This window comes from Paramormyrops kingsleyae, chromosome 11 (assembly GCF_048594095.1).
Source record: "Paramormyrops kingsleyae isolate MSU_618 chromosome 11, PKINGS_0.4, whole genome shotgun sequence".
Taxonomy (NCBI): domain Eukaryota; kingdom Metazoa; phylum Chordata; class Actinopteri; order Osteoglossiformes; family Mormyridae; genus Paramormyrops; species Paramormyrops kingsleyae.
Genome location: NC_132807.1, coordinates 4,473,626 through 4,499,785, shown reverse-complemented (window position 1 = coordinate 4,499,785; position 26,160 = coordinate 4,473,626). Strand labels below are relative to the sequence as shown.

At 48.4% G+C, this 26,160-nt stretch overlaps 1 protein-coding gene across 1 annotated transcript in view; it reads left to right on the top strand.

Moving 5' to 3' along the window:
- Positions 1-25,660, top strand: part of igf1rb (insulin-like growth factor 1b receptor) — a 60,346-nt gene extending 34,686 nt beyond the window's left edge. The window contains exons 3-21 of the mRNA XM_023814012.2: positions 7,091-7,397; positions 7,799-7,935; positions 9,455-9,599; positions 10,665-10,873; positions 11,754-11,880; positions 12,151-12,386; positions 12,537-12,704; positions 12,811-13,018; positions 14,233-14,513; positions 14,594-14,736; positions 14,824-14,989; positions 15,104-15,203; positions 15,378-15,448; positions 15,551-15,780; positions 16,064-16,171; positions 16,269-16,428; positions 16,973-17,102; positions 19,102-19,236; positions 20,650-25,660. Of these exons, the coding sequence (XP_023669780.2) occupies positions 7,091-7,397; positions 7,799-7,935; positions 9,455-9,599; positions 10,665-10,873; positions 11,754-11,880; positions 12,151-12,386; positions 12,537-12,704; positions 12,811-13,018; positions 14,233-14,513; positions 14,594-14,736; positions 14,824-14,989; positions 15,104-15,203; positions 15,378-15,448; positions 15,551-15,780; positions 16,064-16,171; positions 16,269-16,428; positions 16,973-17,102; positions 19,102-19,236; positions 20,650-21,100 (3,512 nt within the window). The 3' untranslated portion in view covers positions 21,101-25,660. The remainder of the gene's footprint in view (positions 1-7,090; positions 7,398-7,798; positions 7,936-9,454; positions 9,600-10,664; positions 10,874-11,753; positions 11,881-12,150; positions 12,387-12,536; positions 12,705-12,810; positions 13,019-14,232; positions 14,514-14,593; positions 14,737-14,823; positions 14,990-15,103; positions 15,204-15,377; positions 15,449-15,550; positions 15,781-16,063; positions 16,172-16,268; positions 16,429-16,972; positions 17,103-19,101; positions 19,237-20,649) is intronic.
- Positions 25,661-26,160: the final 500 nt, after the last annotated feature.

Here is a 26,160-nt window from a genome sequence, read left to right as displayed (position 1 = left end):
AAGACCTCAGATGAACTGCGAGTGGGTATCCTGAATGAATAAGGATGAAGGCCAAGGCTGAGCTGCAGGCTAAAAATACCTCTCGGAGGCCGTCTCTCACCGCGGCCGCTGTCTGGGGATGGGGAGGGAGCAGAGAGGCTCCACACTGGGCTGCTAGACGCCTCTGCAGCCACACGAAAGCTAAACAGAACGGCAGCTCTGAAGCTCGGCACTGACTGACGGCATGCCGGTTGCTCCCGCGCCCGTCCCGCGTCCCTCCCGCGCCCCTCCCGCGTCCCCCTCCCGTCTGAAGTGTTCCTCTTGCTGCCTGAATTGAGATTTTTCAATTTTTGGAGGAGACTTGCCCCCCCCCCCTCACTGTTGTTTGTACATTGTTTCCACATTGCTGCCATGATATTACCTGTGCCAATCATGATCAGCGTTCCAGTGAGGCAAAATCCCGGAACGGTCATGTCTCTGTAAAGTCAGAATTCCCGCGCTTTTGAAATACGGCTCCTTTCGCTACGTCTGTCGAGCGTTACTGTAACGTCCGCAGCGTCTGTCGAGCGTTACAGTAACGTCCGCAGCGTCTGTCGAGCGTTACAGTAACGTCCGCAGCGTCTGTCGAGCGTTACAGTAACGTCCGCAGCGTCTGTCGAGCGTTACAGTAACGTCCGCAGCGTCTGTCGAGCGTTACAGTAACGTCCGCAGCGTCTGTCGAGCGTTACTGTAACGTCCGCAGCGTCTGTCGAGCGTTACAGTAACGTCCGCAGCGTCTGTCGAGCGTTACAGTAACGTCCGCAGCGTCTGTCGAGTGTTACTGTAACGTCCGCAGCGTCTGTCGAGCGTTACTGTAACGTCCGCAGCGTCTGTCGAGCGTTACAGTAACGTCCGCAGCGTCTGTCGAGCGTTACAGTAACGTCCGCAGCGTCTGTCGAGCGTTACAGTAACGTCCGCAGCGTCTGTCGAGCGTTACAGTAACGTCCGCAGCGTCTGTCGAGCGTTACAGTAACGTCCGCAGCGTCTGTCGAGCGTTACAGTAACGTCCACCTTGCTTTGAGGTCCCGGGCCTTTTGTGTGCTAAAATTTTACTGCCTCCCCCCGTCTGGAGAAGAAAGAACAGCTCTGTCACGGCCAGCAGAAAATGAGCTGCCATTCCATATTCCACCGGAATACATAATGGTGTGTTTATGGAACGTTCTAGCATGTTTACTGGTACTTGCATGAATTCCGTAGTTTAGGTAGTTGTGCGAAACCCTGGACACCTAATTAATCTTTGTCAATTATTTAATAATAAATATTGGCAGGAGTGTAGTGACGTGCCACAGAGGCGGACTTTGTTGTAAAATGACAATGAATTTGAAAGCTGTCACTTTCATGAAGGGAGACTGCAGATTTCTGGCCATATCCGTGGTCATCGACTTTAGGACGTCCCATGTATGACTGCAGTCTTTGTGGAGAGGTCCGTCTGGGTTTTAAATGTACCACTGGCCATAAAGCAGTTAGCTAAAATTACAGAATATTACAGAAGTTAACGTGGCTTGGCTGGAGGATGAAAAACCATGTAGTGATTCTACACAGAAGCATGATGAGATCCTGGAGATATTTTCAGTATATGCTTATAACATTCAAGGCTTTAGGGACAGCCAAAAAAAAAATGTAATTCAGAATGACCTTTGACCCATTTCCTGTACTCCCTGCGCAGGTTCCCAGGTTCCTTGAACAATACCAGCGTCTGTTGAATCAGTGTAGAAGGAAAGATTGTTGCCACCAAACCCTGGCAAGAGGAAATGTCTCACATGCCTGAGCACAGAGACTGGTGCATAGTGTCATTGCAAGCAGAACAAAGACATAAGACAGTGACCCCCAGTGGGTAGGAGGTCACGGATCAGGTGACATATTTTTCTTAATGTAGACTGGCTGGCTCACAGGTTGTAATAATTGCACCTAAACAATCGTCTGCGCTTTTAAATTGTGCCTTAAATATTTAATGGACTATACGTGTTGTTTGCTGTGTCACTATGAATCATCGGCACCTCAAGTTCACGGTTATTCTAGTTATAGATATAAATTCTGGAATGATGTTGGGGTTTGGGGTGAGATCTGAAGGTCCCACCCTCCAATAAAGGGGTCAAAATGTCCAAATCGGACCTTATTTCAGGTCCCTCAGTCTCTTTGACGCGGAGAGACACCTGGTGGGGGGAGGGGCTAATACTGACGCATGAAAGGGGGGAGCTGGGAGGGAGCAAAAATGTGGACTGTCTAGCAGGGAGCTTGGAGGTAGCAAAAACATGGACCGACTGTGGGTCCCCAAGGACCGAATTGGATAACACTGAACTAAACGTTTGCTTTAGTTGTTCAGAATTGCTGAGTTCCTACTGAAGGTTTAGGTGTGTAAATAATGGTTAAATTCCTATCAAACTTGGATCAACTGCCCACCCCTTTTAATGTTTTCCCTGTAAGTAAGACAGATGGATGTTCAGATAATGTATCATAGCAGAATGTAGGTTCACTCCATCAGTGACGTATGATGGCTTCACATCAGGGTGGTCAGGACAACTTTATCAGTTGTCTGAAAATCTCCAAGTGATTTTCCCCTTTAAATATAATCTGGCTCCTTCTATGCCATTTTTTGAATGAAGCAGATTGCATTGACTTGCAGCTGTGTTTGACCCTGGTATAGGCTGATCGCGATCGGGTGCCGAGCTCACGGCCCGCCTGCTTGCTTTTACAGTGGCGTGTGCGTTTGGTTAGTCAGGGGATCCGCATGGTTCCGTCCGGACAGCTCTCGAGATGGCGCTGGCTGTGGCCAGCCTGCCGACTTCTGCGCCGTGTGAAATCGTGACGTCTGTACGTCTCAGGTTAAGCGATGTCGTTTTTTCCCGCCTTCCCGTCTCTCTCTCACCCGCACATTAGCGCCCTGTGCTGGCCGCTTCGGCCGCTGCCTGCCGCAGTCTGAGAATGTGGAGCGTCCTGCACACGTGGTGTCTGGCCGCGCTGCGAGCTGGGAAGCGGGGGCTTGGGGGGGTTCCGCACAGGGCCTCTTCACACTATCAGCTCAGACGCCAACACGGAGCCACTCCCCGCCGCCTGTTTGCGTTGTGATGTCACTCTATCCGAAAAACAACGTGTGGCTGAAATAACCATTTTCCCCAAGTCTGTTTTAATGCGTCTGGTTTGTTTGTCATCTGCTGGGTGTCCGGGAAACCGGAGTAGTGAGGTGATGTCACTGAAGTACAATCTGAGCCCCCCCCCCCCCCCCTGAAATCGAGCTGACTTACTGTACAGTTAGGTTCAGGGGGGTATTCTTTATTCATTTGCTCCTGCATTTGGGGATGGGCTGTAAACTGACTAATCCCACCTTTATCATGGAGGGCAAAGGAAGGTAATGGACGGTAGGGGGTGTGCCGTAGGATAATTGTTGTTAAAGCAATCAGGAGCCCTAACCCTCCAAAAGCAAGTAAATGCTAAAGAGATATCAATGCATTTCCTCCTGCAGCCAGACTCTTCAGTCAAACCTGGGGGAGCTGATGAGAGCCAGTGAGGAGGGTGTGTGTGTGTGTGTGTGTGTGTGTGTGTGTGGGGGGGGGGGGGTGAGGGGTTATGGTGAGGGTGTTGTGGGTCTGGGGGGTTTGCTTGTGTGTGGCTTATCTGTGCTTCTGGAACATGCTGTTCTAACTTAATCAGTATTAAGTTAATCAGTTAACCTTTCTGTTTAACATTTGCATGGATCACAATCCTGGTGTGCTGCATGAGATTCAAATTTACCTCATTCAGATTTACCAGTCTGTTGCTATCAGTTTTTTTTTTTTTGTTTGTTAAGTATGTGAGACCATTGTGAGGATAATATTAAATGTTGCTCTTCTGAAATGCTTGGGATTCCTTTTAAGGCAAAAAAAAAAAAAAAAAGAAACGATTCAGTAAATACTGGAAAGTCACACGTAAGCCAAGAAATTATGTGCTTTATCGGGGAACGTGATGGAAGACTGACGCCGATAGATTTGTCCTTTTTCTTGGTGAGCGATAGATGTTCAGTTAGCATTTAATTAGCGGCACGGACGTGAGACACGTGCGTAAAGTCACATCATAGACCGCAGCGGATAAGGTTCAGCTGCCGACAGAAAATAAAATGTGTGGTTACCATGGTTACGTCTTCTTCCTCTACACCTCTCTCCCCACTATGGATTGATAATTAGCACGTTTCTGCTCCAGATCTAGTAACATTCCATCACTGAGAGGCGCTGCAGCAAGCTCTCTGTTGGAATGCGTCCCGGAGACGTGTCTCTGGCTTATCGCGAGTGATCAGGATGTCGTCTCGTCCGCGTACACGCTCCTGCTAGTGGTTAGCACCAACGTAGGTCCCACGCTGGTGCAAGAGGTTCACTGAAGCTCGCTGCAGTCTTGCGGTGGCCTTCTACGTCTCTCACCAGAAGGTTCACCTGCTTGGTGGGACACTTTTCCTCCTCAAAGCCGCTTAATACCTTCTCCTCGGCTCGCCCAGAATGAACCTAGAGCCGAAGCCTTTGTGGTATTTTTGGCTGGATTTTGGAATTCTTTCTCCAGGCATTTGGCTGACATACAGAACCTTGCCCTAATGAAAGTGTTCCAGACCTGAGCACCATAAAGCCTCTTCTTAAAACTTATTAGTGTCTGACTGAGCAAAGCTTACATTCCACAGAAGATCTAAAAATGAGGCTCTGTTGGAGCTTTGTGATGTTGGGTATAATGTTTAAACTTGTTTTGTACAGTATTTGTAGGTTCGAGACAGTCACTGTGTATTTAGAGGGTTAACTGCATTGCAATTATAGTGCTGATTGGGAAGCATGTTGCGGTCATTCTGTGCTGATTGGGAAGCATGTTGCGGTCATTCTGTGCTGATTGGGAAGCATGTTGCGGTCATTCTCAGGACTCTCACATGTGCTGTTGTACATTGGATGCCCTTTGGCTGTAAATATGAAATCTCTAGGGATGCCTTTTGATCTGACTATGACGTCTGGCCAAGCAGCACAAGATGTGGTTGCATCTAGTCTGTTCCATATTAAGCACGTGCTCTAACACAGTGTAAGGATATTTTTCTGCTTCGTCATTTTTGGAATTATCGAAACAGCGTTCCTGTTTGCCAGCTGAGATGCGAACGGACGTGCTAACTTCTCGGGAATGGATGACGAGACGGCGACTCTTCCTTGTTAGGTAGTTTCCCCGGGCGATGCCTGTCATAGGTGCTGATATGGGGGGGGTGGATTTAGAGGAGGGCCTGTTCTCGCAGTGACTATAAATAAAAGCATGTTGTTCGGTCACGTGGAATGTGCCGTCGGCTTATATGGAAGGGCCGGCAGATGACGAGTGGGATTTTTCCATTGAGAAACGTAGATAAATCACAACGTAGTAAATGTGGGATTTGAACTTGACTTCAGTAAATAAGTCTAAGGTCCCCGCTATGAATATGTGTCTATTTAAGGAAACACGGCTCCTAGCTATGTTTCCCCTTGACCAATTAGCAGCTTGTTCATCCATGAGTGGACCTGTCACCTCATACTGAGCGTGTTCCTGACTGCTGTCTGTCGACAGAGCTGAGGGCTGGCCGAAACGCAGCTGTCTTTTCCGTTTTGCTTTCCAGGGTGTTTTGGTGGAGCTGGTCAGGTTTAGCCTTCCAACAGCTCTGTACAGGGACTTGATCCCACAATGTTCTGGTGCCCATCTCTGTCACTACTGTATGAACTGTTGCATGAAAATTACATGAAATATTAATATGCAGACTGTAGCTCCATGGCGTTTCATGGTTCAGAGTTGGACATCATGAATGAGATTTTCTGTCTTTTGAGTTTAAGTACAATTTGCAGGCATTTAATCTGCAAGGTCTCTAATTCCTAGCATTTCTGTACACAACGATATGCAAAATGTGAGAAATGTCAGTCAGTCTGGCTCGTCTTTGGTTCGCCCTCAGTGTGCCGGGGCGCGATGCCAGCTGGGAGCCCGTTGCTAGGATACCAGGGGTACGGCAGCCACTCGCAGGCTTGGATCGGGTTCGTTGGCCGAGGCAGTTTGTTTACCTGATGGCTCCACTTTAGCGGGGTGGGGGAGTCCCTCTGGGAGGTCCGTGTAAGGATGTCCCTCAGACAGAGGGGCACTGTCCCCTCATGCGGCCGTGTTGACACCGGATAGAGGGATGGAGATGGCGTGGGAGGGAGGGAGCGAGAGACTGAGAAGGGAGGTCAAGTCTGTGGCGTCGGCTCAGACATCCATATTGAGACTGAGTCAAGGAGACATCATTTATCTATTGCAATGTTTCCCTTTCCAGCCCCCGGGGCCCCCTAAGGAGCAAAAATGTGGACTGTCTGGGAGGGAGCAAAAATGTGGACTGTCTGGGAGGGAGCAAAAATGGGGACTGTCTGGGAGGGAGCAAAAATTGGGACTGTCTGGGAGGGAGCAACCATGGGGACTGTCTGGGGGGGTCCCCCAGGACCGGATTGGGAAGCACTGATTTAGTGTATTTGTTTTGAGTTTGCCCACCTCCCCTGGTAGTCATAACGTCAGCACTTCTGTGGTAAGTGGTAGGCAATACTCATGAAGACTCTCCTGGGAATAATATGGGAACTTAAAGGTCCTTGACATCATGGCCTGGAAGCTGGTGGTCAGCAGGAGTTTCAAGCCTCTCATTTACATCATCTGTAGTTATAACAGACCATAATCTCATCCCGCCCTTGAGGGGCCATTAGAAATGTGCTGGAGATCCATCCCTGCCTCCCCAGGTACAGGTAGTGTTAAGACTTGCTTTTAATGAAATCAGGCGGTGCGCTTTGCTAAGGAGCCGCTCCCCCGCCTAGGCCATGCCCCCTAGATGCCGTTTTGTCGCCTGTACTAATGTTCCTGACTCCACCCCCCTGCTTCTGCCTCCCCATGTAGTGTGAGACGCCATCTTGTGACGTCCAGCATATTTACTTATCCTGGGACTGTGTTCACCCCGTGGCGCTGACCGTGGATATGACGTCAGGCACACTTACGGCCACCGTACCGTACGCTTGGGGGGGTAAATTGCAGATCATGTGCCCGGTGAGCTCCTGGCTGAGCCGTTGGGTCACGTGGATGTCTCCCCTTCCCCCCCCCCGCACAGTGTGTCCTGCCAAATGCGAGAGGAGAGCGTGCACGGAGTCCGGCGAGTGCTGCCACCCGCAGTGCCTGGGCAGCTGCACGGTGCCCGACAGCGACGCGTCCTGCGATGCCTGCCTGCACTACTTCCACGAGGGCCACTGCGTGCCCGACTGCCCCGCCGACACCTACAAGTTCGAAGGCTGGCGCTGCATCACCATGGAGCTTTGTGCCCGCGTGCACCTGCCCAACGACTTCGACCGCTTCGTCATCCATGCCGGCGAGTGCATGCCCGACTGCCCCACGGGCTTCACACGCAATGAGAACCACAGGTGGGCATGGGCGCCATAATCCACAGCACCCCACCACGGTTGTGCGTAACAGTAACCCTAACATGGCGTATAGCGGGAGACTGCATGGCATAATGGCATCTGCTCTCAAGTAGCAAACTATAACATCTTCCAATTCTTCAGGCTCCATCGGTCCTGCTGCCCATCTGATGTTTCATGTGTGAAAATAATAAGACTTTTTTACGCTCAGTGAGGATTCTTAGCCTTAGGAGAGACGACCACGTATCTCGTATGAAATGGGGAAAGCAGGTTTAAGCCCGGTTTGAGTCCCACCGCTCACCAGTCCTGACTCCTCTCTACTCTGCACCTCTCTCGGTTTGATCTAGGTTTGAATCCCACAGTTTGCCGGCCTTGACTCCTTTCTCCTCTGCACTTCCCCTCAGTATGTTCTGCAGTGCTTGTGATGGTCCCTGTGACAAGATCTGTGAAGGGAAGATGATCGACTCTGTGGACGCGGCTCAGTCCCTCAAGGGCTGCACAATCATCAAGGGCAACCTCCACATCAACATCCGTCGGGGAAGTAAGTCACCACAGGGTGTGTTCGCTGCCATGCGCCTACTTCCAGGGTCCCTTATACCTCTGACTGCCTGACCTAATTAGGCTCACTGTACCTGGCTCACATAAATGTTAAATACACACACAGCATAACCAGCCCACCCTATAGCCCAGAAGGACACTGGCCACCCAGCTGTTTCCTAGGCTACCATTCAAGGACGTGCAGCTTGTAGCTGTAATAAGAAATTTGGCTTTCTAATGTCAGTTCTGGCCAGAATGGATAGTGGATATTTTGGCTTGTATAGAGATTTGGATAAACTATCATAACACACAGAAGTGTGTAAATTATTAGTGAAATACCCAACAATAAATAAGCACAGGTATGAAGCATAAGGGCTTTTCCATTTTCACTGCCTTGTTTTAGATCAATGCAGGGTTTCCCAACCCAGGCCTCAGGGAGTTGCAGATGCTCCACGTTTTTGCTCCCTCCCAGTTTCCTGCCATACAGTCCACATTTTTTGCTACCAGGAGCCAGGAGGGAGCAAAACTGTGAACCATCTGCAGCTCCCCATGGACAGGATTGGGAAGCACTGCTCCAAAATGACAAACAATGCAATTAACTAGGGGCTTCCTCCTCCTTTCTGCTGATAGACCGTCTATGCTGGCTTTCGTTCTCAGCATCTTTATCGATTAGCCTTCATCAGGCTGTGTATCGAATGAACCGGACGATTCGCATCACGTAAAAATATGCTCAGATAAATTATCCTTTTCAGACAGCGATCTCTTGTATAGCATTTACATAACTAAAACCTTCATTGATCTTATGTAAGGTCTTATTTAATTCAAATTTAGTTAAACATACAAACTTGTAAATCCTCACTAATTCTCAGTAGGATAGATGTTTACATTCTGCAGGCTATTCTGTCAGTAGCACAGTCACTGATATTTGTAACATGGAGTGAGCAGGGAGACCCACCCTTGAAGGTGGATCAGACCAGCCAGGCCCGAACGTGATGGTCAAACAAAGCATTGACTGTTTAGAAAAGGCACTTCTTTGGGTTGTCCTAGTACTGAAAAATGCCACATCTCATCCAGATCACATCAGATTCAAAGGACACTCACTATTAATTATACATCACTAAGACCGTGCCGGAATGTTTCCATGGATTTGGGAGTATTGGCTACGCTTCAAAGTAACCGGGTTAGTCTGTGCCTAGCCCATCTGAAAAGCTCTGGGTTTTTAATTTGCAAATTATACAGTTAGTTATAGAGAATGGCTGGCAAAATCCTCAGGACAGATCTCTGCCGGGGCAGAATTGACGTTTTGTTCATATTCTGTTTATTGGAAATCTTCTCCTGTAAGATCCTCCTTAACTGTGACAGTTGATGACCTTTGGGCCCCGACAAAGGTGTGCTCTGGGCCTGGAGATTCCTGGTGTGGAGTAGGTCTGGAATGGTGGTGGAAATGCTGCCTGTGATGCTCTTGCCCCAACGACTTGGTTCTTGGGACATGGTGCCAGTGGTTCCCAATGCGCTTTTTGCAGATGACATTGCATCAGAGCTGGAGAGCTTCATGGGCCTCATCCAGACGGTGACGGGCGCCGTGAGGATCCGACACTCGCACACGCTGAGCTCCCTGTCCTTCCTGAAGAGCTTACACTACATCATCGGGGAAGAGCTCATCGATGGGTATGGCGCCCTCTGTGGTTGTCAGGGGCACAACGGGACTTTGGCCACAGGGGTGGGCGGGATATAGTGCTGTCAATCTGTCAGTCTGACCCAATGGGAAAGCAAAGTAACCAGGGAGAAATGGGGTAAACAAAGTTAAATCAGTTATCACTGAATAAATCTTTTTTTGTCAGTGCATTTAGTATATGCAATTTTGCATTACTGTAGTAAGCTTTAAGCTGCAAAGCAGAGCATTTACTGCTGTCCACAGATTAGATTTACTTGGTTTACCTGGATAGATGAGATTTAGGCCCTGTAGTTAAAGGGGGAAAAGCTTTGGATCAGGTGAATGAGAATGACATATAAAAGGCAGGCAGGATGGGCAGTGGCAGGAGGCCTCGCCTGCAGGGGAGGCCAAAGCAGATGTGATACCAACACCCGCCTGTAGGGAGCAGCACACCTTTTTGTAATATATTTTTTTTTCCCCCCATTACATATCAGTGTATAAACGTGTGTGATGGTGGAGACAATTCAGGTGATCTTAGTGAGGAGATCCTGGGACTGCGTCTCCTTTCCTTTTTTTAAGTAGTAACTGGCACCCTCCACAGGGTGACACATTCCCGATCTGCCCAGCCGTGACTCAAGTTTCTGAAGATGGGGGGGGGGGGGGGAGGGGGTCCTCCTGCTCTCCCAGGGTAGAGACACCAACACACAAACAGCATTCCTGACATTCCCGAGGGCTCTGTTAAAGTTAGCCCAAGTCCAGACTGGGCCGCGGATGCCGTTTGCTATTTCCGATGCCAGGTTGCACTCCTCCGCTGACAAAGAAGGTCCGTTACTGGTCCCCAGAGGGAAATTAGGAATCAGAGTGGAGGTTTACTTTTTTGTGTTTTACACCAATTTTTAAATATCACAGATCTTGTCAGAAAATTATTGTTATAGTGTAATTTAATTAAGGCCATTTATACATAAAAAAATTGTAGCTGTAAATGTTCAAATAATTATAATTATTCTTAAATGCTTTGATCTGCTAGTGTTCTGCCGCTCAGCTAGTTAAGATGACCTGTTCTCTTTGCCTAACCACAGGATGTATGCTTTCTCCGCACTGGATAACCAAAACCTCCAGCACCTCTGGGACTGGAACCAGCACAATCTGACCATCAAGACTGGGAAGCTGTTTTTTCGATTCAACCCTAAACTATGCATGTCGGAGATTCGCAAGATGTGGGAGAAGAGTGGCATCACCAGCACCTTCGAAGAGGGTGACTTTCGCAACAACGGGGACAGGGCCAGCTGTGAGTCTCAGCGTCCGTGTGACGGCGTCCTGTGTGACTGCGTCCCGTGTGACGGTGTCCTGTGTCACTGCGTCCTGTGTGAGGGAGTGGGGGTTTTTGAAGCCTTATGGTCGGCGTGTATTTATCTGAAATCAAAACTTTTGACTCAGAATTTAGTGTCGGCATTAAAAACCTGTCATTTTCATTGCATTGTCCTGTCACCCTCAGTTCTTGACTTGAGGAATTTTCCACATGGCCTGTAACCTCTTGCATACAATGTAAATTGAATATTTTTTTTTACAGATTCCTTCGAAGAGGCTAGATTGTAGCCATAAATATTGGCGGTTTTATTGCTCCTTTAACCATATGATGAATATTATGAAACTCTTGTTTCGCAATGTAAATTTAAATGTTCACGACTTAAATTTCACAGGAGTAGAAACCCACAGTCTTGCTGAATTCATTCATGCACACTGTATGGTATAACTGACTGATTACAGTGCCTGTGGTAATACTCCTCAACCTTAATCTTGAATTTCTGTTTCTGTGGCTCCTTGATGGTACACCTAAAGTAACTCCAATTCGTGACATTCAAGAATTCTATTTGAGTTTTAATATATGGAATGAATTGGGGCTCAAAATGCTACCTGGGATTCGAGTTGCGTAACTATTTTCCAACCCTTGGAGCCTGACTTTTCTCTATGCTGGTCTCTGTATTGACATTGTAAGAGGAATGGGTGATCATTGTGTTCAGATGATGTTATGAAGTGTTGTAGGCTGCTGTAGTGTACAGTATTTGTAACATCTTTCAGCTTTGTTGTAACATTTATGAAGTATTCAGTGACTCATTAAGGTGGTTAAGGTCAGTGACAGAGACTCTGGTGCTGTCTGGTCTTTGCAGGTGAGAGTCACATCATCAAGTTCAAGTCCAACAGTACCAGCAGTAACAAGATCAAACTGACCTGGGAACGCTACCGACCTCCGGATTACAGGGATCTCATCAGTTTTATCATCTATTACAAGGAAGCGTGAGTATGTTGCCGGTCCGAGCCTGGGATCTGTCAGGCTGCCCCCCCCCCTTCCTCCCGAGGAAGAGAGTGTGCCAGAAGACACACCTCTGAGGACTCCATACTTTCACTCCTTCCGAGTCCGTGTGCTAGTCATGCCTTGGGTTTTGATTTTAACAATCAAGTTAAAATTTTATGCTCTGTTTGTCTTGGGCACCCCTGAACATTGTTCACGCGTACGAACGCACGAGGACTTTTCTGCTTACCCTTGTCAAATGTGCCCTTTTCCAGACCTTTCCAGAACATCACCGAATTCGATGGTCAGGATGGCTGTGGGTCCAACAGCTGGAACATGGTGGATGTAGAACTTCCAAAGGAAAAGGATGTGGACCCTGGGGTGCTTCTCAGTCCACTGAAACCCTGGACTCAGTACGCCATCTTCGTGAAGGCCATCACCCTAGTTGTCGATTACAAGCACATCTTCGGAGCCAAAAGTGAGGTGATCTACATTTGGACAAAGCCCTCAGGTAATGTTCACCTTCTCGAATAGGCACTCATTTGCTCGCTGACGTATCTATTGCACAAATGTGATTAATTTATGTTCTTAAACATGCACTCACCTTTTGACGTAGCAGCCTTTTATGAAGCCTCACAAGCTGTTTGTTTTGCAAAAACAGAGCCATCGATGCCGATGGATGTCCGCTCGTACTCAAACTCCTCCACGAAGCTGCTGGTGAAGTGGTCTCCTCCATTCTCTCCCAACGGGAACCACACCTACTACCTCCTCCGCTGGCAACGGCAGTCTGAAGACAAAGAGCTTTACATGCACAACTACTGCTCCAAAGGTGAGCCTCGATGGTTGGGCACTCCTCCACCTTTACTGGGAGAATCATCTGCTTTCACAACTGCTAAGAATCAAAGGATTTCTGCAATCATTTTTCTCATCTGCAGAGCTGAAGATCCCCATTAGGATCTCAGCCACAGGAGCTGTAGATGCAGAAGATGACAGCAAGCTTCCCAAGACAGACGCCGGTGCCGGGGACAAAGGGCCGTGCTGCCAGTGCCCCAAGACTAGCGATGACCTGAGGGTCGAGGCGGAGGATGCTTCTTACCGCAAAGTCTTTGAGAACTTTCTTCACAACTCGATCTTCACTCCCAGGTAGGCCTCATCTGAAGTGCCTTGAGGCCTTGTGTTTGGATGCTTTCCTTGGGTTGCTTTTCAACAATTGGAGGCGAGGTTGTCTGTGCCCCACCCTCTGAATTCCCCACAATGTGAGGTTTTAAAGGATGTGGTAGGGTGAGCAGAGGAGGAGGATGTGTTTGTTTTCGATTTTCTGAGCCCCCCTCTGGGCACTGAGCCGCTTTGTCAGTCTCACAGTTCCATGGTACGACAGTGGGAGGGCGCAATGTGGTGTGTAACCTTCAGGTCATCTGGGGACAGAATCAGCCATCCGCACGCCGAGCTCGCATCCGGCCAGACCTCGGCTGCGTGCCTCACAGAGAGGCTGTTTGTGTGACTGTCAGACCCACAAACACACACACACACACACAGTGTTTTGTGCAGAAGAAACTGAGCCTTTGTGTTCCTGCCTTTTCCCTCCTCTGCTTTTCTCTCCTCTTTATTTCTTGAATTCTTCCTTCAGCTCCCTCTCTTGAGTGGCCATCGTTCCACCTTCAGGGCCACGCGTGACCTTCCTTGAGCTATAGGCATGTTGTCCTGTGACCGTAGCAACGTGTGTGTGTGAGCCATTTTACATGCATTGTGCAGTGAATTCTCATCCAGCTTGAATGGCAGCCTGACCTGGCCGGGTGAGCGGACAGTCACGCGCTTCTGATGAAGACCATTCCTCAGAAACCAGTAGAACTGTGTTTTTAAGGTTGTAGGTGTCTCTACAGCCCCGGGGTGCTGTTCAGGTTGTCCCCTGCCTTGTGCATTGCATTTGCAGAACCCCCGTCCCTGAATGGGTAATAGCCCCAGCTGAAGAGTGGCTTAGGTTATTATTTGCTGTAGACTTCTGTACAGTGCCTCAAAGTTCGTACATAAACTCAGGTATCCATAGCCTGGGCTTCGCTCCTTGTTTACCCACAGGTCCATAGACGTAATTGGGATTGGCACTGAGTGATGCATAGGAGGAACCATCGTGGTGAAGAGGTTGTGGTTTTCAAGCTGCTGTCTCTCTCACTCTGCGACCTCCCTGGCTAGCAGAGTTCAGGCTGAGGCGCAGAGACAAGGCAGCAGACCAGCTCACACAATGACATTAATAAACCTCTTACACGTGGGGGGCACTGTAATGCAAGCTGTATTGTCAAGTTCATAAGTTCTTTTTGAAGTATGGATTTTTTTTTGTGTGTGTCCCCCCCCACATTCTACAGGCCCCCAGACCGTCGCCGCCGAGATGTCTTCGGTATAGCCAACTCCACCCTTATGTACAGCGTGAGCGGGAACACCACCGAGCTGGAAGGCAACGCCACGGACGGGGTCCCGCACACCATAGAGTACCAGTTTGAGGAGACCACGGTGAGTGGCAAGGAGTCATGGGAGATCTCTGGCCTGGAGGCCTTCACTGTGTACCGCATTGACATCCACGCCTGCAACCGCGAGGTGAAGCACTGCAGCGCGGCCGCCTTCGTCTTTGCCAGGACCAAGCCAGCAGGTAGGTTCTCTGGGAATGGGGGAGAAGGCTTCCAAGTTCATCCGGACTGCCGCGATGCTGAGCTCCAGTTTACCCTTCAGACAAGGCAGACGACATACCAGCACCTGTGACGTGGCAGGGGGGCGAGCGTGAAGACGACACCGTGTTCCTGAAGTGGGCAGAACCCAAAAGACCCAACGGGCTGATTTTGATGTATGAGATCAAGTTCCGTCTGGGTGCCGAGGTGAGCATCCGAACCCGAAACAGTGGGGTGAGTGGAGGTACGCGGCTCCACACGTTTGACCTCGGGGTGTCCGTGCCCGTCCTCCAGGCCGAGAAGCACGAGTGTGTCTCCCGGCAGCACTACCGGGAGCATGGGGGAGCCCGGCTAAGTCACCTCAGCCCAGGGAATTACTCCGCCCGCATCAGAGCCACCTCGCTGATGGGCAACGGCTCCTGGACTCTGCCTGTGGCCTTCTATGTGAAACAGCTAAAACGTAAGGCACCGGCAGAGCCTCCAAACGTACCCATTGATGAAGAACAGTTGATATCTCTCATTTACAAGCATCCATGAGCTCTGTCTTATGCCTCTGACTCTGTGTCGCCAACAGTGCACGACAACTTCTTCTATCTCCCAATCATCATCCCTATCATCGTTTCGTTCATTGTCATCATCGGAATAACAGCGCTCATAGTGGTCAACAAGAAGAGGTACGTGTCCATCTTCTCCGTTACTGTGTTCCCTGTGCAGCCGCACTGTAGTGGAGTTCATGCTTAAATAGTGCTGAACGAAGTTCCCCATTGTGGCGTTAACTGTTAGACTTCTATGGAAATGGTAGACGGTTGTTCGGTGTTAATGTGAGGTCACTATTGTGCCTCGTGCAGGAATAGTGACCGCCTGGGGAATGGGGTTCTGTACGCCTCTGTCAATCCTGAGTACTTAAGTGCTGCTGAAAGTGAGTACCACCCGAGTCGCAGTTACCGTCAAATGGCTGAGGATTGCTGTGGACAGGTGAGTGTCCTACACGTGCTCAGTAAGCACTTTCTGCTGCCCCCAGTGTACGTACCAGATGAGTGGGAGGTGGCACGTGAGAAGATCACTCTGTGCCGAGAGCTAGGCCAGGGCTCCTTCGGCATGGTGTACGAGGGCGTGGCCAAGGGCGTGGTCAAGGGTGAGGCTGAGACGCGCGTGGCCATCAAGACGGTCAACGAGTCAGCCAGCATGCGCGAGCGCATCGAGTTCCTCAACGAGGCGTCCGTCATGAAGGAGTTCAACTGCCACCACGTGGTGAGAGAGGGTGCTGGATGAGCGGCTGCTTGTTTTACCGCTGCTCTACCACAAACTGCACCAAATACACAGGCGTGATTGGTGACCTTTTGCTATTAAATTAATTTTAATTATTTACTTTAATTTGAATAATTATCCACTTGTCTCAGCTGCTTATTTTCATGCTGTTTAATACAGCTTTGGAATTCTTGACTGTCTCTTCCATGTAAGAGCAGTGATTTTAAAATGTGTACATGTCAGTGTGTGTCTGACCTCAGTTGTGATTGGTTCATTTCACCCCCAGGTACGTCTTCTGGGTGTGGTCTCTCAGGGCCAACCTACATTGGTGATTATGGAGCTGATGACCCGTGGAGACCTGAAAAGCCATCTGCGGTCCCTCCGATCCAAAGAGGTTAACACCTGCGCCCGACACCCTTACACTCCGCGAACTTGGGCAATTCTAAGCGAATAGAAATGATAAACCCCGGCTCACTTCCTGCGTCCAATAGAATTCCTGCAGCGATACCTTACCCCCCCTGAAGAAGATGATCCAGATGGCGGGGGAGATCGCGGATGGCATGGCCTACCTCAACGCCAACAAGTTCGTCCACAGAGACCTGGCTGCCCGGAACTGCATGGTGGCCGAGGATTTCACTGTGAAGATTGGAGGTACCATTCTTAGGCTTGGCTCTCTCCCCAGTTTAAATCTGTACCTTGTCTGGGCTAAAACAACATGAAACGAGAACTTACTGTTAGTTAATTGTCTGTCAATGATGGCCACCATTTACTCAGGATGAGCTGCTGTGGAAACTCAAGCATGTTTACTTGTTTTCTTTCTGGTATCTCTTGAATTCTACATAACCGCTGTTCTATCAGTTAAAGATTAGCTCATGGCAGTTTTACTTGCACAAAAATGTACTGAGGGCAGAAGGAAAAATGATCAGATTGCAGAGGATGTGGGTGCAAGTAACTAGAGGAGTCAGGACCAAGGAATCTGATTGGTTGGTCCCACCACCTCTAGTTGCTGTGCAATCTGATTGGTTATCTCTCTGAACCAGTAATTTTTCCTTCTGCCCTCAGAACATTTTTGTGTAAGCAAAACTCCCATGTACTAAAGATTGTGGCTGAGATTCGTATTGTCAAGTCGACGGCTCCCTCCCCGTCTTCAGATTCTTGACCTATGTCTCACGGCTCACTTGTGCCCTTCCTCCAGATTTCGGAATGACGAGGGACATTTATGAGACGGATTACTACCGCAAAGGGGGCAAAGGGCTTCTGCCGGTGCGCTGGATGTCCCCGGAGTCCCTCAAAGATGGCGTGTTCACCACCAACTCTGATGTCTGGTATGTGTTTTCCTGCCTGCCTCTGTCTGACACGAACCGTGCATTCGTTTTCCCCAGAAGTCGCGACGACGTGTTATTGGAACACCCTGGACCAAAGCTACAGCTTACTGAGAACCTCCGAAGTATTTGGGGTTGGAGGTGAAAAATGCTGGTGCTTCATTAATCAGCCGGCGAAGAGTTTTAAAATGTTTTTCTGGGTGGCAACTTCAGGTCTTGAGAGGCAAATCTAAACAGCTTTTACAGAATCAACTTCTCAGGTCTCCTCCTAGGGCATCTTGAGTTAACCTGTAGTGAAGCAAGCTCACCGTCATTAGAGAAGTTCTAAGAGACCCTTGGTTCATGCTTCTGTAATTGATTGTCCCAGGGGTGGTTCTTCAGCATTTTCCTCCTCCAGACGTTTATAAAACTGCACCTTGCCAGAAAATATCACCTTAACCCAACCTCCCTCTCCTTTGATGGTACAGAAATTTAAAAGAACGATGTGTAAGCACACATCGTTCTTTTAAATTTCTGTACCATCAAAGGAGAGGGAGGTAGGGTTAAGGTGATATTTTCTGGCAAGGTGCATTGTATCCCTGTTGAGGTGACCGCCTTTAAACTCCACCAATTAAAACAATAGTCTTCATGTGGTTTTGTCTTCAAAGGCGCCGATGTTTCTGCCAATTAGATACAAGTCCCTGTTATGAGTTTTACTTGGCTGTTGTCTCAGATCGGCTGCCAAGTGTGAAGATGTGTCTGTGGAGACCAGATGAATAATCATTGGCAGAAGTTTGGCTTTTTTTCTGTTTTGTTTTGATTAGTGGTTCTTTGTCCCTCTGGTGCTCACATGACTGAAGGTAATCTGCATTAATGTGAAACACATGTTTGCTTGCGTCCTTGGTTCATATGTCGCATTTGTCGCTGTTTACTAGGGTGGGTGGTTTCTCAGGCAGCCTTGGTGTCATCATTATCAGCTTTTTTTCTCTAGGTGCGGGCAAGGATCTTCCTGTTCTCAGACTTTAAGTGCAATCCCCATCGTTAAGCTGACTGGGCTGCGCTCAGGGTAACAGAGTATTCAGACCAGTGCTGAATTGGTGATATATTTCAAGATGGTTCGATACCTCTGCCCAGATGTAGGGTACATTTATTATTTCCTTTAGGGACATTTGCTCGTCGATTGAGTAGTACAGTACAGTGTGCTCAGACGAAAAGGGGAATGACTGATTATAAAGTGATTTGAAATTAGCAGGCTGGTAAGGTCTGGCTTATTTGTTGATTCTTTGATGGGGTTGTGAGTAGACAGATGCGACCTTTGGGAGACACACGACAATCTGTCACAAGGCCACATAAACTACTCGGCTGCTGTTAAACTGTGTTTAAAGGAAGAGATTGTTACTCAGACTGGCATCGTGCCTGAGAAACGACAACCCGTAGACCCCCCCCCGCCCCCCGCAGCACGATGAATGTCCAGTCTCATCAAGCAGGGCTTGTTTATCTTGGGAATGGCACCCCATTGCATTACCCCCCCCCCCCCCCCATGGTAACTTCAGGAAGAATTTTCCTTTGGTCACAGTCCCAGTGATCATATTGTCTGTACCTCAGCCACAAGGTGAAGAAGACGGATATTTTTTTAATTGTTGAAGTAAACTTTTGAACTCTGAAGCTGAGAAATTACCTTGGGTTTTGCAGACAGGAATGCCCTCCTCCCCATGCAAGGAGGATGCACCAGTGATGCCCAGTTCCTGTCGAGTATCTCTGAGATTCGGGCCCTGTGTGAGGGAAGCTGAGAGTGTCTCTGCCTTTTCCTTCCACGAGTCTACTGCCTTCTCTCTAATCTGCCTTGCTTTTTGTAGGAACTGTTTCTTTCAGGAACTCCTTTAGCATCATCAGAACCGGCCGTCGTGTTTTCTAATTATACCGGGGCTCGTGACTGAGCTTGGGTGCCGTGTGAGGCCGGCGTGTTCGTCCTCGTGGACGCCGTGTGCTGATTGACGCTCCTGTCCTCTGGCTCCCTCTGCAGGTCGTTCGGGGTGGTGCTGTGGGAGATTGCCACCCTGGCAGAGCAGCCCTACCAGGGCATGTCCAACGAGCAGGTGCTGCGCTTCGTCATGGACGGGGGCCTGCTGGACAAGCCAGACAACTGCCCCGACATGCTGTGAGTGCCGCCTGCTTCCCCCATGCCTTTGCCACTTCCTTTGAAGGCCATGTTTACTTTGGAACCATCTCAGAGAAAATACTTTTTTTTTTTCTCTTCTCACCCTACACCACTGACCTGCTGACCCCCTAAACCCCCCGTCTCAGTTAGTGAGAGCTGTTAATACCATATCACAGGACCCGGTTACACAGGTTGCGTCAGTGATCGGTTGTGCTGTGGTGTAAATAAAGGTCATGACATCAGCACTCTGACAGCCCTCTGCCCATTGCCACAGAAGGGATGCCCTGCCCGCCACCCTGACCATGCCTGGCATTCCTGTAATCCCAGGGGGTGGACGAGGGGGCGGATCGCACCAGGCTCCACAGGACTCCCATTGGAACCGCTCTCCTGTTCATCCCAAGGCTGGGCTGGGGGCAGAGTGTCCGATCCTTTCGAGGATCCTCTGGGCGACCGTGGGCCCCATTGGCATGGCTGACTTTGCCATAAACGACAAGGAGTGCGTCGCGGAGACCCAGACCTTTGGTTCCTATTACAACCCCCCCCCCCAGAAGTGCGTGGTCTGCGCGGGTTTGGTGTTTCGCCTCGTTTTTCCTGCAGCCCGTCTGCCGGACCTGCAGAGCAGGAGGTCAGCTGTGGATGTGGAGCTCTGTTTGCTGAGGCCAGGACAGCCCTCTGATGGGGTTTTGGGAGTAGCCTTTCTGAATGGGCTTAGCAGGCCCCCCGTTAGTGACGGACCGATAACCGGCCGAGATCTCCTCTGGCGTGTTGACGGCCGTGTGGCCCAGGTGACGCACGGGTGCGGGCAGGTGTCCAGACACCGCGATCATCGTCATGGGAGGCCAGCAGGCTGCTCGGAAGCAAACCTTACACTCAGTGCCGTCAAGGGAAGTGAGGTCTTCCCTTAAATGGAGGGTCTTTGGGCCCGCATGAGCAACACAGGGACCGCAGTGTTCATTTCACATGGATCCATGCCCCGTCTGAGCATCCTGAGCATGTGACAGTGACGTGACAACGGTTCGGCTGTCACTGCTGCCGCTGTTCCCACCTTTCTTGTCTTCGTCCTCATATTCTGGCCTGGTTCTGCTCTCTCTCTCTCTCGCTCTCTTTCTCTCTCTCGCTCTCTCTCGTAGTGTTTCTAGTTTCTCATTTTGTAATTATTCATGAAAAATAAAACGTCATCTGTATTCAAAGAATCAAAAATATGATTGTAAAAGCTTCTTAATATGTTGCAGCTTTTGTCATGGTGAGGACTGCCCCCTGTCTGTGTGAGAGTGTAATGACTTGTGGTCTGTGGCCATCTTTCAGTTTGGTCTCTAAAAATATTATTTAATTGGCAACGTTATAATCTGTCCAGAAGACACACACGCGCCGCCCTTTTCTAATCAGCACTCTTCCACCGTGTATCTGCTGCAGGTTCGAGTTGATGCGCATGTGCTGGCAGTACCACCCGAAGGCGAGGCCTTCCTTCCTGGAGATAATCAACGGCATCAAGGACGAGCTGGAGCCGCCCTTCAAGGAAGTCAGCTTCTACTACAGTGAGGAGAACAAGCCCCCAGACACAGAGGAGCTCGACATCGAGCCAGAGAACATGGAGAACGTGCCCCTGGATCCAGCGTCCAGTCGACGGCACGTGGTGGCAGCCAGCCAGGGACCCCCGGATTCCGGGCCAGGCGCTGTCTCCCGCTCTCCAGGACCTGCCCGCTCAGCCGGCCTGCCCTCGGACTCTCACTCAGGACACGCGGTGGCCAACGGGCCTGTGGTGGTTCTGAGGCCCACTTTCGACGAGAAGCAGCCCTATGCGCACATGAATGGGGGGCGCAAAAACGAACGGGCTCTTCCCCTCCCGCAGTCCTCCGCCTGCTGACCCGGGCCGCCCCTAACACCCCTCCCCGTGCCTGTCCTCTGACCTTGGAAATGCAGAGCCCCCCCCCCCCCCCAACCCCACACACACACACACCTGTTTCCATAGTCACTCGTCTTCCCTTAACAATGGAGAACTATGGGGAGGTGGACCTTCGAATTAAAAATAAGAAACGAGTCAGTTCAAGACAGTCAATACTCTACTGTACCTCAGTGGATTGTTTTCATGTTTTATTATACTATTATTATTACTGTTATTGTTGATAAAGAGAAACCTGCTGTCACTGCAGAAGGGGAGATGGGCATGCTGGGTGCCCCCTCCCTCTCCCTCCCCCATCTGCGGGACCCTTTTGTACAATGTCTGTCACTTTTTAAAAATTCCACTCGGATTAAAGCAGTCAGGCCGAATAGGCTGCCTTTCAGAGGGGTGACGTGGACAGTCAATAAAATGGACTGTTTAGCACAATGTTTCCCAATCCGGTCCTCGGGGACCCACAGACCGTGCCCGTTTTTTGCTGCCTCGCAGCTCCTGGCCTGTCTGGTAGGGAGTTTGGAGGGAGCAAAAAAACATGGAATGCCTGGGTGTCTGAGGACTAGATTGGGAAACACTGGTTTAGCATATCTGCCAGGGGATCCAACAGAAAAGCACTTTCTTTGTGGGTTTAGGGGAGGGGGTGTGTGTGTTTGTGTGTGTGTGTCTTTCTTTTTCCCTCCATAGGAGAATCTGTCTGCCGCGGACTGTCTGTCTTTCTCCACACTCATTTGGAGGGACTTGTTCATTGTTGAAGATTGTGTGGTTGGAGGGGTAATACCTTTTCCCCCCTCTCCTTTGGTTCTGTGGTGCGCATGGGAGGGGAGACCCTCACAATCTGCCAAAATTCTGCCAAAATTCTCTCTGTCTACTAGTTTGTGACACTGGTTTTTCTGTATTTATTTTGTCCACCCCTCCTCCATTCTGTAAGTTTGTTTGGGCTCCAAATCACTTTTGTGTACAAATGCAACCGACGTAGGTTTCACCCGGGTGATAATCGGGCGACTGTCTCCAACAGCCGTGATTTAAACAAAAAAATTTTGCCATGAGCAACAACAGGAGCGACACAGAGTGCTGTTCGAGGACCAAAAAGGGCTCGGTGTAAGGAGAATGAACAAGCAAACCAAGACGAAAGAGAGTAATGCAAAAAGAAACCATATGAACAAAAGCCTACAGATGGCTGGTCAAAAACAAACACAACCAGCCTTCTTTTGATGACTGTTTGTTTGGGCTTGTCTGCCTGGCCTGGTCTTTGTACAATCCAGACATGTACGGTCTTAGAATTGTGTGTTAGGGTTGTTAATGTGCGCAGTTTGTTTCTCCTTACTTTTCTAACTTTTTATTGGGTTACTCTTTTGTCTGTCTCAAAAAAAACGCTGCTAGACCTTTTCCCTCATTGGGAGTCTTCACACACTCGTGAACACGCAAACGCGCACACACACACACACACACACACACACACACTCATCCACACTTTTCAGGTTTAGTCTCACAGTTTCCACCAAATGTGTATCATGATGCATCATACTTCAGCAAAAAAAAAAAAATCAGATTTCCTTCACTAAAAAGTGTATTTCCGCAGCGTCCAATGTCTCTTGTTTTTACAGATAACTGCAGTGGATCATAAATATGAGTGTTGTGTTTTTCCCCTCTCTGTATGCCTTAGCTCCCTACGTATGTGCATATACCGTTGACACTCCTCAGCACCTCCCGCTGGCCCTTTGATGGTACCCCAGTCTCAGGTCAGAGTAGGGCTTCGGACCCCCTGCCCCATTCGTTTCAGCCCTTTGCATCCAACTGTGATCCCCCAACATCTCTCGAAACCATACACTGTAGCGGTATGTCGCAGTGCCCTCTAGCGCTGCATTTTACAATCAGGATTAATTACGGAAATAGTCTAATTTTCACTACTGGTAAATCAATCTCTCCATTTATTTTATATTCAGTTTTCATTCAGGGCTAATTTTGAAACACAGATCTGCCTTTTTTATGCGACTCTTGCATTATCCCCCTCCAAAGATAGGCTCCAATCTGCTTCACCAACACACTTTGGTTTTTGACAGTAATGGGAAAAGTCACTATACAAATGGTTCTAGTTGGGTTGGCAGCCGTTTTGCTTGGTACATTTTAGAGCATGTTAGCTTTGAACAGTTGCTGGCCCACGTCAACACTCAACAGACACATTACACATGAAGATGGGATAAAAATGCACTTCGGTCATGATGCAGAGTTGATCTGTGGGTTTTGGTTAATGCTCTTCCTTCATTGTACCTTTTTGTCAAATTTGAAGTTGACTTTTCTTTTGGTTCCCCAAAGGCTTGCCTTGTATAATTGATTGTTTTTGGTGGCTTCATCACTTGGTTAGGGGTCGTCTTTCTTTTTATTTTTTCTTTCCTTATAACATTTATCTACCTCACTCTTTTATGTATGTATGTAAGTATGTATGTGAAAAAGATGCATCTCACTTTTGTTATCAGCCTGATGTGGATAATTTATTATCCAAATCCGGGTAAAATTTGCTTCACAGACCACACACTTTACAGACTTGGGAGATGCTCAGCGCTGTCTTCAACCACCTCTCCACGGACAAGTTTGAATGTTAATATGTCGGTGTACCAGTGTGTGAGAGAGGCCAGCCGGTGGCCCAGGACCTAAGCGTTTTGCTCACTGGTGGACAGTTGGCTGTAAATGTCCACGTAAGAGAGCCTCCTCCCTTTGGTGCACATATCAGTCTCCACAACCGTAGGTCCTCTGATCTTTGCTGGCTATAACCATTTTGGTATAACTGTACTTTTTCCTGTTGCTGTTTTCAGATGAATTCAACAGACATCTGATAAAATGGGCTGATAAGTCTGTCTGAGTATTTGTGTGTTTCAGTGCTGCTGTGATGTTTGGTGGATAGAAGGCTGAGGGTTTGGTGTTTGTAAGGCATAAGGTTCAGGAAACCATGACTGGGAGATGGAGAACTAGCCCTACCTGCTTCAAAACGTATTATCTGCAGCCCGCCGCTGGCCTGGGTGGACGTGTTGTCTGTGGCTTTCTGCCGTGTCACCAACACCATTGCGTTGGCGTTCTACCGACACTCTGGCCAGTAAACATACAAACGTCAGCCGTGCAAAGCATGCGCGGGTGCCCTCCACGCTTCGCCACACCCTAAGGCCATCAGCCTTGGTCACCTTGCTTCCTAATTCAGGCAGCTGACCTTCCTCCTTTTTCGCTGGAGATGTTGGGATGGCATGTAGTGTTGCTATGTTTCAAACCATTCCAGCTGCTGGTTCATTTTCCCCCAGTTAGATCGGTGGAGTTGTTATGCATCGGCTCAGGGCTACAGGCCTCGACCATGAGGGCGGCTGGGCTAGGCACAGTCGATGCCTGATAGCGCCACCTTCTGTTCTGCTGCTGATTACCTTGCTGCTTTAATAGGTACTTCGATACAAAGGCCGGGCGTGGCCTCTGTATCATTCAATGCTGGGGTGGTTTGGGTTGCTGTTGATGTGTCGGAAGGCCAAATATCCCAGACTGGAACCCGTAAAACACAGCTGCTTAGGGTGGGTTTAAGATGGAGGTGCATGGCAAGGGGATGCTGGAGCAGTGTGGAAGCGCTGAAGGTGCGAAATGCGGGCTTGCATTGGTTTGCTAGACAGGCGCATGGATGATGTGGTCCAAGGTAGGCACAAACCTGTTTGCTCAGACTAATTGTTCTTCACAAACGAGCTCCAGGGATTGTCTCAGGGCAGCATTGGAAAGATGGGTAACGCTGGAGAGGTTTGTGTGTGTGTGTGTGTGTGTGTGTGCGTGCCACCTTTCTCCCAAGGCTTTGTGCTTGTGTTGTGTGTACGTATGGGTGTGTCACGTTAGCTGTTAGTGTCGAATTTTAATGTCTTTAATTAAAAAAGAAAAGATATCAGTGCTATTTATTTTCTTTTTTTGTTTCATTTACAATGACACAAAGGACATAAGGGTAGGTCTGTTGTGAAGTGAATGTCAGTTTACATTGAATGCTGCCAGAGTTCCTTCATTTGACAAATTTAGTAAATATAAAATAAAAACTTAAAAAAAATAAATTAAAAAAAAGTAAAACTCATGCATACACACCAACACAGAGGACAGCAATGTCTAGTAGATTACGGGTAGTCATATGACAGAAAAAAATGGTCATGAAATTTAAAAAGTTTACAAAGCATTTTGGAATTTTTTTAGGTTTAAAGTAGTAGTAGTTGAGTTGCCAGTTCTTTGTAATATTCAAAGTGGATTGAATCAGTTTATCATTGTTACCATCTAGTCTGATTTTCTTTATAACATGGTATATGCAAACCTCAGGTTTAGGGAAGTATAATGCATAAAATTGCAATAATGACCTTGAGGTTGATAGATTTATTTTCCAGGCACTGTTTTTCTCTCCTGCTTGGCATTCCTCTATGCTTTTAAAAAGGGGCCTTGATCTACCCAGACCTTTACTTTCATTTCAGTGTTTCCTTTCTCCTGTACAAATACTTTGGCTTTGTTACCATTAAATTCAAATTATTGTTTTCATTTTGGCAAGTACTGTGTATTCTGAAAAGGTTTGTGTTCCTGATTTTTCTCCTAGTTCAAATGGAATCAACTATATATATATATATATATATATATATATATATATAATATATATATATATATATATATATATAGTTATTACACGCACACACACTTGTATAATCTGAGTTAATGGGTAATATGAGAATTTAGTGGATATGCTGTTCTTACGTTTTGATTCTCTAATAAAATCTAGGAGTCAGTGAATATGGAAATTTTTCAGGCACCTATCTATAGTTGAGGTTCACTGGTGATTTAAGCAAGTAACAATGGACTTCTCCGGTTATCTATAATATGTCTGGTTTTTCTTTGGGGTCCATTGGAGTTTTACAGTAACTGCTGATCACTAATTTACGTGGATAACTAAGACGCCAAGGTGTCTGTAAAAAGGCGCGTTATTGTATATAGGCCTACTGTTTTGTTGAAATTGCGTTCGCTCATTGAGTGTCGAACTGGGTTTG